The sequence below is a fragment of the Balaenoptera ricei genome, chromosome 6 (assembly GCF_028023285.1).
Source record: "Balaenoptera ricei isolate mBalRic1 chromosome 6, mBalRic1.hap2, whole genome shotgun sequence".
Lineage (NCBI taxonomy): Eukaryota > Metazoa > Chordata > Mammalia > Artiodactyla > Balaenopteridae > Balaenoptera > Balaenoptera ricei.
In genome coordinates, this window is record NC_082644.1 from 95,865,405 (window position 1) to 95,878,220 (window position 12,816).

Here is a 12,816-nt window from a genome sequence, read left to right on the forward strand (position 1 = left end):
ATATTTTATATATGAATATCTAAACAATAGATTCTTTTAGTTTTATTTGTTTTTGGCCCTATTTTAAAATGGGGTATTATACTCTATATAGTTCTCTAGGACTTTTTTTCATTCAACATTATATTACTAAGATTCATCTGTGTTTTGCTAGTAGCTATAGTACATTCCTTCTCACTGTTGTATAATCTATTATATTAATAACTATTTTATTTATTCTTCTGATGAGCATTTTTATTGATTCTAGTTGTTGGGCATTACAAAACAACAAGAGCAGCCACTGATGTAGTACAGACACTTTTCTAAGTGCTTTACATTTATTATCTCATTTAACCTCACAAGAAACTGGTGAGGTAGGCTCTCTATTATTTTCATTTAATAAATGAGGAATCTGAGGCAAGAAGGGTTAAATAACTTGCCCAAGGAATCACGGATATCTAGTAGCTGGAGCCAGCATTCAAACCTAGGCTACCTAGTCCTTTAGTCTGCACTTATGCAGTGTATTGTTTTGGACTTGGGAAATACTGACATTGTCTTTGTGCTCACAGACCCTTAAATATAAAAAATGATGCTTGCTTAAAGACATAGTATAGTTTACTCTTTTCTTTTTTAAGGTTTTATTGTTGAGAACAAATGTGTAATCTTTGCTTCATTTGATTTTAATTTGGGAAATTAAAATGATGTTTGTAATGTACTTTAAACTCTAGCAAGCTAAACTAAGGGAGTATGTGAATGTACTTATTGGCAAGGTCACCTTTAGTGCAGTAGCTCATAGTGCTCACATTTGGAGATTAGCACCATCTACTGGCAAAGGGAAACAATAACTTGGCATGTCATAGTATGTTTAATATTGTTTGGAAGACAGTGTACCCTTTCATAGGATTTTTCTTTTTGAAAACTGTTTCTGGGGGGAAATAAATATTTTGTAATTTTTCTGTGTATTGATTTTTATGCCCCATTTTGTTTTCCTTTAACTTCCAAGTATCAGTTATATATTGCACATTTGCATAACTGAGACTGCATTTTTATGAGGAAAAATACAACAAAAGGTATAGTTTTATAGGTCTGTCATTCTGTAATAGTCTTTTTCAAAGCATATACATAAAATTATTAATTTGTTAGAGTAGTAAGAGCAAGAGCAAAGCTCTCGTATTGAACTAATATGAACTGTATTAAGCTTACTGTTCTGTTTTAGCCTAGTTAAGTCATACTGTTTTGGTAGTCAGAGGAGGGAAATTAAGGGAGGGTGAAAACAGTTCTCAGAGACTAACCGTGGGAAGCTCAACTCTGGTATTAACCTAAATTCTAATTTCGTCTTTCCTACTTAAACTGGGTTAGCTTTCTTTTGTCAGTGAACTCGCATCCTGCTTGTATCCTGTTTTACTTTATTTTTAACATCTTTATTGGAGTATAATTGATTTACAGTGTTGTGTTAGTTGCTGCTGTATAACAAAGTGAATCAGCTGTACGTATACATATATCCCTATATCTCCTCACTCTTGCGTCTGCCTCCCACCTTCCCTATCACACCCCTCTAGGCGGTCACAAAACACCAAGCTGATCTCCCTGTGCTATGCAGCTGCTCCCCACTAGCTATCTGTTTTACATTTGGTAGTGTATATATGTCAGTGCTACTCTCTCACTTCGCCCCAGCTTACCCTTACCACTCGCCATGTCCTCAAGTCCATTCTGTATGTCTGCGTCTTTATTCCTGTCCCGCCCCCAGGTTCTTCAGAACCATTTTTTTTTTAGATTCCATATATATGTGTTAGCATATGGTATTTGTTTTTCTCTTTCTGACTTACTTCACTCTGTATGGCAGACTCTAGGTCCATCCACCTCACTACAAATACCTCAATTTTGTTTCTTTTTATGGCTGAGTAATATTCCATTTATATATTGCCACATCTTTATCCATTTATCTGTCGATGGACACTTAGATTGCTTCCATGTCCTGGCTACTGTAAAAAGGGCTGCAGTGAACATTGTGATATGTGTCTCTTTTTGAATTATGGTTTTCTCAAGGTATATGCCCAGTAGTAGGATTGCTGGGTTGTATGGTAGTTCTATTTTTAGTTTCTTAAGGAACCTGCATACTGTTCTCCATAGTGGCTGTATCAACTGACATTCCCACCAACAGTGCAAGAGGGTTCCCTTTTCTCCACACCCTCTCCAGCACTTACTGTTTGTAGATTTTTTGATGATGCCCATTCTGACAGGTGTGAGGTGATACCTCATTGTAGTTTTGATTTGCATTTCTCTAATGATTAGTGATGTTGAGAATCCTTTCATGTGTTTGTTGGCAATCTGTATATCTTCTTTGGAGAAATGTCTATTTAGGTCTTCTGCCCATTTTTGGGTTGGGTTGCTTGTTTTTTTGATATTGAGCTGCATGATTTGCTTGTATGTTTTGGAGATTAATCCTTTGTCAGTTGCTTTGTTTGCAAATATTTTTTCCCATTCTGAGGGTTGTCTTTTCATCTTCTTTATGTTTTCCTTTGCTGTGCAAAAGCTTTTAAGTTTCATTAGGTCCCATTTGTTTATTTTTGTTTTTATTTCCATTTCTCTAGGAGGTGGGCCAAAAAAGGATCTTGCTGTGATTTATGTCATGGAGTGTTCTGCCTATGTTTTCCTGTAAGAGTTTTATAGTGTCTGACCTTACATTTAGGTCTTTAATCCATTTTGAGTTTATTTTTGTGTATGGTGTTAGGGAGTGTTCTAATTTCAGTCTTTTGTGTGTAGCTGTCCAGTTTTCCCAGCACCACTTATTGAAGAGGCTGTCTTTTTTCCATTGTATTTTCTTGCCTCCTTTATCGAAGATAAGGTGACCATATGTGCATGGGTTTATCTCTGGGCTTTCTATCCTGTTCCATTGATCTATATTTTTGTTTTTCTGCCAGTACCATACTGTCTTGATTACTGTAGCTTTGTAGTATAGTCTGAAGTCAGGGAACCTGATTCCTCCAGCTCCATTTTTCTTTCTCAATATTGCTTTGGCTATTCAGGGTCTTTTGTGTTTCCATACAAATTGTGAAGTTTTTTGTTCTAGTTCTGTAAAAAATGCCATTGGTAGTTTGATAGGGATTGTATTGAATCTGTAGATCGCTTTGGGTAGTATAGTCATTTTCACAGTGTTGATTCTTCCATTCCAGGAGCATGGTATGTCTCTCCATCTGTTTCTTTCATCAATGTCTTATAGTTTTCTGCATACAGGTTTTTTGTCTCCTTAGGTAGGTTTATTCCTAGGTATTTTATTCTTTTTATTGCAGTGGTAAATGGGAGTGTTTTCTTAATTTTTCTTTCAGATTTTTGTCATTAGTGTATAGGAATGCAAGAGATTTCTGTGCATTAATTTTGTATCCTGCTACTTTACGAACTTCATTGATTAGCTCTAGTAGTTTTCTGGTGGCATCATTATGATTCTGTATGTATAGTATCATGTCATCTGCAAACAGTGACAGTTTTACTTCTTCTTTTCCAATTTGGATTCCTTTTATTTCTTTTTCTTCTCTGATTGCTATGGCTAAAACTTCCAAAACTATGTTGAATAATAGTGGTGAGAGTGGGCAACCTTGTCTTGTTCCTGATCTTAGTGGAAATGGTTTTAGTTTTTCACCATTGAGAACGATGTTGGCTGTAGGTTTGTCATATATAGCCTTTATTATGTTGAGGTAAGTTGCCTCTATGCCTACTTTCTGGAGGGTTTTTATCATAAATGGGTGTTGAATTTTGTTGAAAGCTTTTTCTGCATCTATTGAGATGATCATATGGTGTTTCTCCTTCAGTTTGTTAATATGGTGTATCATGTTGATTGATTTGCGTATATTGAAGAATCCTTGCATTCCTGGGATAAACCCCACTTGATCATGGTGTATGATCCTTTTAATGTGCTGTTGGATTCTGATTGCTAGTTTTTTGTTGAGGATTTTTACATCTGTGTTCATCAGTGATATTGGCCTGTAATTTTCTTTCTTTGTGACATCTTTGTCTGGTTTTGGTATCAGGGTGATGGTGGCCTTGTAGAATGCGTTTGGGAGTGTTCCTCCATCTGCAATATTTTGGAAGAGTTTGAGAAGGATAGGTGTTAGCTCTTCTCTAAATGTTTGATAGAATTCGCCTGTGAAGCCATCTGGTCCTAAGCTTTTGTTTGTTGGAAGATTTTTAATCACAGTTTCAATTTCAGTGCTTGTGACTGGTCTGTTTATATTTTCTATTTCTTCCTGGTTCAGTCGGAAGGTTGTGCTTTTCCAAGAGTTTGCCCATTTCTTCCAGGTTGTCCATTTTATTGGCATACAGTTGCTTGTAGTAATCTCTCATGGTCCTTTGTATTTCTGCAGTGTCAGTTGTTACTTCTCCGTTTTCATTTGTAATTGTGTTGATTTTGCCTTTTCCCTTTTTTCTTGAAGAGTCTGGCCAATGGTTTATCAATTTTATCTTCTCAAAGAATCAGCTTTTGGTTTTACTGATCTTTGCTCTTATGTCCTTCATTTCTTTTTCATTTATTTCTGATCTCATTTTTATGATTTCTTTCCTTCTAACTTTGTTTTTTTTTTTTTTTTTGTTCTTCTTTCTCTAATTGCTTTAGGTGTAAGGTTAGGTCGTTTATTTGAGATGTTTCTTGCTTCTTGAGGTAGGATTGTATTGCTATAAGCTTCCCTCTTAGAATTGCTTTTGCTGCATCCCATAGGTTTTGGGTCATCGTGTTTTCATTGTCATTTGTTTCTAGGTATTTTTTGATTTCCTTTTTGATTTCTTCAGTGATCTCTTGGTTATTTAGTAGTGTATTGTTTAGCCTCCATGTGTTTGTATTTTTTTACAGGATATTTCCTGTAATTGATATCTAGTCTCATAGCGTTGTGGTCAGAAAAGATACTTGATGCGATTTCAATTTTCTTAAGTTTACCAAGGCTTGATTTGTGGCCCAGGATATGATCTATCCTGGACAATGTTCCATGAGCACTTGAGAAGAGTGTTTACTCTGTTGTTTTTGGATGGAATGTCCTATAAATATCAATTAAGTCCATCTTGTTTAATGTGTCATTTAAAGCTTGCATTTTCTTATTTATTTTCATTTTGGATGATCTGTCCATTGGTGAAAGTGGGGTGTTAAAGTCTCCTACTATTATTGTGCTACTGTCGATTTCCCCTTTTGTGGCTGTTAGCATTTGCCTTATGTATTGAGGTGCTCCTATTCTGGGTTCATACGCATTTACAATTGTTATATCTTCTTCTTGGATTGATCCCTTGATCGTTATGTAGTGTTCTTCTTTGTCTGTTGTAATAGTCTTTATTTTAAAGTCTATTTTATCTGATATGAGTATCGTTACCCCAGCTTTCTTTTGATTTCCATGCATGGAATATCTTTCTCCATCCTCTCACTTTCAGTCTGTACGTGTCCCTAGGTCTGAAGTGGGTCTTTTGTAGGCAGCATATATACGGGTCTTGTTTTTGTATCCATTCAGCCAGTCTGTGTCTTTTGTTTGGAGCATTTAAACCATTTACATTTAAGGTAATTATCTATGTGTGTTCCTATTACCATTTTCTTAATTGTTTTGGGTTTGTTATTGTAGGTCTTTTCCATCTCTTGTGTTTGCTGCCTAGAGAAGTTCCTTTAGCATTTGTTGTAAAGCTGGTTTGGTGGTACTGAATTGTCTTAGCTTTTGCTTGTCTGTAAAGGTTTTAATTTCTCCATTGAATCTGAATGAGATCCTTGCCTGGTAGAGTAATCTTGGTTGTAGGTTTTTCCCTTTCATCACTTTAAATATGTCCTGCCACTCCCTTCTGGCTTGCAGAGTTTCTGCTGAAAGATCAGATGTTAACCTTATGGGGATTCCCTTGTACGTTATTGGTTGCTTTTCCCTTGCTGCTTTTAATATTTTTTCTTTGTATTTAATTTTTGATAGTTTGATTAATATGTGTCTTGGCTTGTTTCTCCTTGGATTTATCCTGTATGGAACTTTCTGCGCTTCCTGGACTTGATTGACCATTTCCTTTCCCATATTAGGGAAGTTTTCAACTATAATCTCTTGAAATATTTTCTCAGACCCTTTCTTTTTCTCTTCTTCTTCTGGGACCCCTATAATTCGAATGTTGGTGCGTTTAATGTTGTCCCAGAGGTCTCTGAGAATGTCCTCAATTCTTTTCATTCTTTTTTCTTTATTCTGCTCTGTGGTAGTTATTTCCACTCTTTTATCTTCCAGGTCACTTATCCTTTCTTCTGCCTCAGTTATTCTGCTATTGATTCCTTCTAGAGAATTTTTAACTTCATTTATTGTGTTGTTCATCATTGTTTGTTTGCTCTTTAGTTCTTCTAGGTCCTTGTTAAACGTTTCTTGTATTTTTTCCATTCTATTTCCAAGATTTTGGATCATCTTTACTATTATTACTCTGAATTCTTTTTCAGGTAGACTGCCTATTTCCTCTTCATTTGTTTGGTCTGGTGGGTTTTTACTTTGCTCCTTCATCTGCTGAGTATTTCTCTGCCTTCTCATTTTGCTTCACTTACTGTGTGTGGGGTCTCCGTTTAGCAGTCTGTGGGTTTGTAGTTGCCGTTGTTTTTGGTGTCTGCCTCCAGTGGGTAAGGTTGGTTCAGTGCGTTGTGTAGGCTTCCTGGTGGAGGGGACTGGTACCTGTGTTCTGGTGGTTGAGGCTGGATTTTGTCTTTCTTGTGTGCAAGACCATGTCCGGTGTTGTGTTTTGGGGTGTCTATGAACTTATTATGATTTTAGGCAACCTCTCTGCTAATGGGTGAGGTTGTGTTCCTGTCTTGCTAGTTGTTTGGCATGGGGTGTCCAGCACTGGAGCTTGCTGATCTTTGAGTGGAGCCAGGTCTTTGCATTGAGATGGAGATCTCTTGGAGAGCTTTTGCCGATTGTTATTACGTGGGGCTGGGAGGTCTCTGGTGGTCCAGTGTTCTAAACTTGGCTCTCCCACCTAAGAGGCTTAGGCCTGACACATGGCCAGAACACCAAGACCCTAAAGCAAGCCTCCCACAGAGCTTCCCGAGGATACCTTGTTTACAAGAAAACGGCCGGAGGAAGGGGCAGAGCTGGGACTGCACATTCCTCTGTCAAACCACCAAGCTGAATTCCTGTATCTTGTTTTAGACTAACTTCTGTTATTTAACACTCTTCTTTGTCATTTTTTTCTCTATGTTAATCACTTAGATTAAGTCACTTAGACTTAAAAATGTATGAGAAATAAATTGCCTTCTCGTTCCATTTCATGTCTGATATGTTCTAGTCCTTCATTTCTGATATGTTTTCTTTAAGCACTTTACAAGTTGAAAGTTCCATAGATGTTACAATTTTAGTTTAAGATGAAATTGTAATCTTTACAGAAGGAGAGACATGATGATTTCTTAATGTGTGTTGAGTGAGTCATTGAAGGAATTTTAAAAAGGTGACTTGTGTTATAGAGCAGGAATGGCTATTTAGGGCACCACTGGTCTGATCTACTTACTTGTAAGTCTACTGAGCACAATAAACAGTTGTTCTTTTGCCCTGTGGCTATTTAACAATTGAAACAAGAACTGTTTTCTGTTTAAAATATTAGCGTATTATAGGTATACTTTAGAAATACAGTAGGTCCCCTACATACAAATGAGTTCAGTTCTGAGAGCTGGTTCTTAAGTGCAACTTGTTTGTAAGTCCAACAAAGTTAGCCTAGGTATGTAACTAACAATTGGCTATATAGTACTGTACTGTAATAGGTGTATAATACTTTTCCACAAATAATACATAAAAAACAAACACAAAAATAAAGAAAACATTTAAAATCTTACAGTACAGTACCTTGAAAAGTACAGTTGTACTGTACAAGAGCTGGCATACAGGGGTTGGCACCGAGTGAACAAGCAAGAAGAGTTACCGACTGGAAGAGGGAGAGGAGGTGGGAGATGGCAGAGCTGAAGGATCATCAGCAATAGGAGACGAGGGCAAGCTGCAATTTCACTCAGGCCTGACGTTGATGGCACAGGTCCTGGTTCCTTTCTGGATTCAGTTCTATCTACTCTCTTGAAAAAGCAATCCAGTGATGTCTGGGTAGGACTAACAGTGCCTCCTCAAATAAAGAAAATCCCCTTGCCATTTCCTGCGTCATGAATCTCTTCAGTTCTTCAGTTACTTTTTCTTCCTCTTGTCTCTCTTTGTCCTTTCTCTGGGCCTCCAGTTCCATCAGGTCTTCATTAGTAAGCTCCTCATGTTGCATAGCAAGGAGTTCATTGAAGTCGTCCTCTTGGAGATCTAGCGCCAGCTACTTGCTGAGGGTCACTAAGTTGCTGAAGACCTCTTTGGACTCCTCATCCACCTTCTCAAATCCACGAGAATCGTGAACAAACTGTGGGCAAAGGTTCTTCCAAACCCCAGTCATGGTGATGGCCATAACCTCACGCCAAGCAAAGTTGATATTTTTTATGACCTTGTAGATGTTATAGTCCTTCCAAGAATGTTGCAGGGTTGTTCCTGATCCATCACTCGCCTTTACTGCCTGATGAAAAGTGTGATGTAAATAATATTTCTTGAAAGTTGGTATAACTCCCTGGTCCATAGGGTGGATGAGCAACATAGTATTTGGTGACAGATGCACTACTTTGAGGTTGGGATGAAAGTCATCCATGAATGGGGGGTGGCCCGGAGCAGCAAAAGAATGTTGAATGGGATGTCCTTTGCCAAGCAATATTTCTCTACCTCTGGGCTAAGGTGCTAGAAAAACCAGTCCTGGAAAATGGCCTGTGTAACTCAGGCTTAGGGTTATTACTCTTCCACACAACAGGAAGAGAGCCCTTGGCTATGTGTTTAAGGGTTCTTGGGTTCTCTGAATGATAAACTAAGAGAGGCTTCAGCTTCATATCGCCGGAAGCATTGCCACCAAACAACAGAGTTGGCCTATACTTTGCTGCTTTATAGCCTGACATCAACTCTTCCTCCTTACTGATGTAACTTCAGTTTGGCATCCTGTTCCAGTACAGTCCTGTCTCATCCACATTAAAAACCTGCTTGGGTAAATATGCACCTTCATCAATAATTTCTTTAAGTGTTTCAGGAAATTCTCGGGCAGCTACCGTATCTGCACTTGCTGCCTCGCCACTTACTTTTACGTTGTGAAGGTTGGCTCTGCCTTAAACTGATGAAACCAGCCATGGCTGGCATTAAAAGGTGTGCCCTCTGATTCTTCGCCATGTTTCTTCTTCAAGTCTTCATGATGGCTTTTAGCTTTCTCTTGAATCAGCATTAAGCTGAGCGGGACTTGACGCTGATGCTGATCCTGCATCCACACACTGAGAAGTTTCTCCATCTCCTCCGTCACTTTTCCACGCTTCTTCGATATTATTGTCGACATCTTCGGCACAGCAGACTTCGTGTTACATGATCTTGTCCTTGTTCTTTAGAATCATGCCGATGGTCGAACGATTCGTGTTATAAGAACAAACGACATCTACCATCTTTTTGCCTCACTCCACTCAATTGTTTTACTTTTGTTTCCATCCTTATTGCTTGGCTCTTCTTAACAGTACCAGCTACATCACTGCTGCTTTTAACGCTTGCTCCCGGATATCCTGGGCTTGAAATAAAGATACTGTACTACTGTACTCTATACAGTACTGTGCAGTAAATTACACAGAACACAACCACTTGTAGAGGACGTATGCATGTGACAATGTGTGCCAGACACGTGAACTACCTTATGTGATTGGACATGGGAACGCACGTTCACATCTTAGAAAGTTCGCAACTTGAAGGTTCAGATGTAGGGGACTTACTGTATCTGATTGATGCAATAAAGACTTATTTATTAGCAATAGCAATAATTACAAATTTTAGACCATATGCCATAATGTCACATAGTTGAATATAAAAAGTCCAAGATTGGGACTTCCCTGGTGGTCCAGTGGTTAAGACTCTGTGCTTCCACTGCAGGGGGCACGGGGTTTAACCCTAGTTGGAGAACTAAGATCCCGCATGCCCCGTGACACAGCCAAAAAAAAAAAAAAGAAGTCCAAGATTGCTCTTGTAATAGTGTAGCCTTTTAACTCATGTTGAAGATAGTCTTGGTGTAGAGAATGAAAATGGGGTCGTTTGTATTATTTTTGTTTTGTTGTTTTTTTGTTTGAGTATTTTGAGCATTCATTGCTGCTAAAGTGAAACCAGATCTCCCTGTCTTAATCTAATCTAGAGTGGATACCAAAATATTTTTATTTTATTTAAAAATACATTTAAAAATTGCTTAGGCGTAACTCTTTTTTTTTGCCCCTGGCACCTAGCCAACTTCCTGGAAATTTGTTCCATATTTAAAGAGAGACTTGTATAGAGGCTTTCAAAATGTTATATGAACATTAAAGATTTTATATAATACCAGTCATTTTTGAAAAGCTTTTTACTACTTTTAGATAATTTATTCCTTTGTCTCAAACTCTTTAATTATCAAATGATTCTTTGATTTGATATATTTTGTTTTGCCTCCTGCTAATTTTTTAACTGCTAATAAATGATTTAACTCAAGCCTACTGTTTTTTTAAAAATACATTTATTTATTTATTTATTTATTTCTGGCTGCATAGGGTCTTCATTGCTGCGCATGGGCTTTCTCTAGTTGTGCCGAGCAGTGGCTGGCTACTCTTCGTTGTGGTGCGTGGGCTTCTCATTGTGGTGGCTTCTCTTGTTGCGGAGCACAGCCTCTAGGCCCGCAGGCTTCAGTAGTTGTGGCATGTGGGCTCACTAGTTGTGGCTCGTGGGCTCTAGAGTGCAGGCTCAGTAGTTGTGGCACATAGGTTTAGTTTCTCTGTGGCATGTGGGATCTTCCCGGACCAGTGCTCGAACCCGTGTCCCCTGCATTGGCAGGCGGATTCTTAACCACTGTGCCACCAGGGAAGTCCAGGGCTACTTTTTGTTATGCTGAGTTTCAGGGGGTAACAAGATGAATGATTCCTGCCATCTAAGGACTGTTATAATATGAGTATTATAACCTTTATATATTATAAAGAAAAATGTCTAAAGAGCTATGTTGAAGTATAGGAACCAATTGTTTTAGTTGTACAGAACCATCAGAATTTAGTCTGAACTGAGAATATTAACTAAAACAAAACTCCCAAAGTCAATGTATATGGTAGTATTTAAGTGGCATCTTGAAGAATAGGAAGGAATTGGTAAGTGGAGTTGAAGAAGAGAGGGTGCTTCAGGCTGAACAAACCATTTCATCTTATATTGGGTCTCTGAAGCAGTGTTTTGGCAAACAGGATTTCATATTCCATGAATACCTTTAGGAATTCTGACTTTATGAGCCATGAATTACGATAAGGTTAACAACTTCTTTTAGAAGAGATAGAGTACTTCTTTCTTGCAGTGTATTCTGTATCAAGATAAATGTTCTGCTTTAAGCACAAAATTGTCTGCCAGAGAGTATTTTAGGAATGGGGGAAAAAGTACTGTGTTTTCCAATCAACACTACTGTTAAATTGTTGAACAGGTGTTTAGAACAAATGAGGCTTCAAAAAATAATTCACCTGAGGAGGAGTGAATTATTCTTAAACTAACGTCACAACTTAATTGGTCAAAACTTAAACTTACTCAACTAAATTGAAGAACAAGCTTCATATTCTTTTAGCCATATGAAAATAAGTTTTTCCTTAACATGAGTGAATCTGTCTCCTTGAGAGCAATGACCTTTCTCTGTATAGGTTGCAGTTTATGCACAAAGGGGCACAGGTGAAGATGTAAGTGGGGTTGAAATGGTGTCCCTTGCTCAGCTACTAAGGTCCCTTTTCTAATTCCTTTTCCAAAGACAACACACTCTACCTAGAGAAGCCCCAAACCGGAAGTGATTATACACTTGCTTAATTTTGTTGGTGGATCCAGCACTTAGCTTCTAGACTAGTGTAGTCACAAATTAGGAACTCAGTGAATACGTTTTGCATTTATAGAGTACTCAGAAGTACAAAATTTATATTCCCCTTTGATTATGACTTTTTGGCAGATTATTTTATGTGCTTCATGTGATTTTAAAAAATTGACTTTGGGACTTCCCTGGTGGTCTAGTGGTTAACATTCTGTGCTTCCCCTGCAGGGGGCACGGGTTTGATCCCTGGTCAGAGAACTAAGATCCCACATGCTGCACGGAGTAGCCAAAAAAAAAAAAAAAATTGACTTTACCCAATCTGTGGTCTTCTTGCAGGCAAATTCCATGTTTATATGGATAATTCCATGTGTTGTGTTTTATCAAATTGTTATTGCTGATATTCTGGATTTTTATTTTTGTTCTTCTGATTCCACTCATGTATTAAAATATTTAAATTTTAATTTCAGGTATATGATTTTTTTTTGCCCCTGTGACCTTGTTTCCCAGGGATATTCATTCCTACCTGTTCAACTCTTGGCTGCGGGAATGAAGGAAGTGACCAGAACTTGGAAAATAGTAGGTGGAGTCACCCATGCTAATAGCTATTACAAAAATGGCTGGATAGTCATGATAGCTATTGGATGGGCCCGAGGTAATATTAACAATATGTGGTCATAAATATTCTGTTATTGGTGTACTACAACTACTGAACAATTCTCTAGTTAAATTAATGGGGACCACATACTTTGATAACAGTCTTTTTTTGGAAGATGGAAGCCTTGTTTCTGTTGGCTGGTAAAGTTAATTCAAAACTGGCACTATTCACTAGTACTAGTCATCAGCCATTCTTTTGAGCCTGATTGTCTTAAAAATAGCATATTTATTATTGGTTTGATTAGCAGCCATAACCAGAGGGATTCATAGTTAATTAAGGTGTAGACACCATCATAAATAAAACAAGTTTACATAAGAAATTATGTGGCACGT

The 12,816-nt window shown here is 37.8% G+C and overlaps 1 protein-coding gene across 2 annotated transcripts in view; it reads left to right on the forward strand.

Annotated features, from left to right (window-relative positions):
• The window catches only part of TMEM38B (transmembrane protein 38B), a 70,044-nt gene that overhangs the window by 29,671 nt on the left and 27,557 nt on the right, over positions 1 to 12,816 (forward strand). The window contains exon 3 of one of the 2 annotated variants that reach the window (XM_059926521.1): positions 12,297 to 12,481. In XM_059926521.1, the coding sequence (XP_059782504.1) occupies positions 12,297 to 12,481 (185 nt within the window). The remainder of the gene's footprint in view (positions 1 to 12,296; positions 12,482 to 12,816) is intronic. The other variant, XM_059926522.1, reaches the window with a different exon arrangement.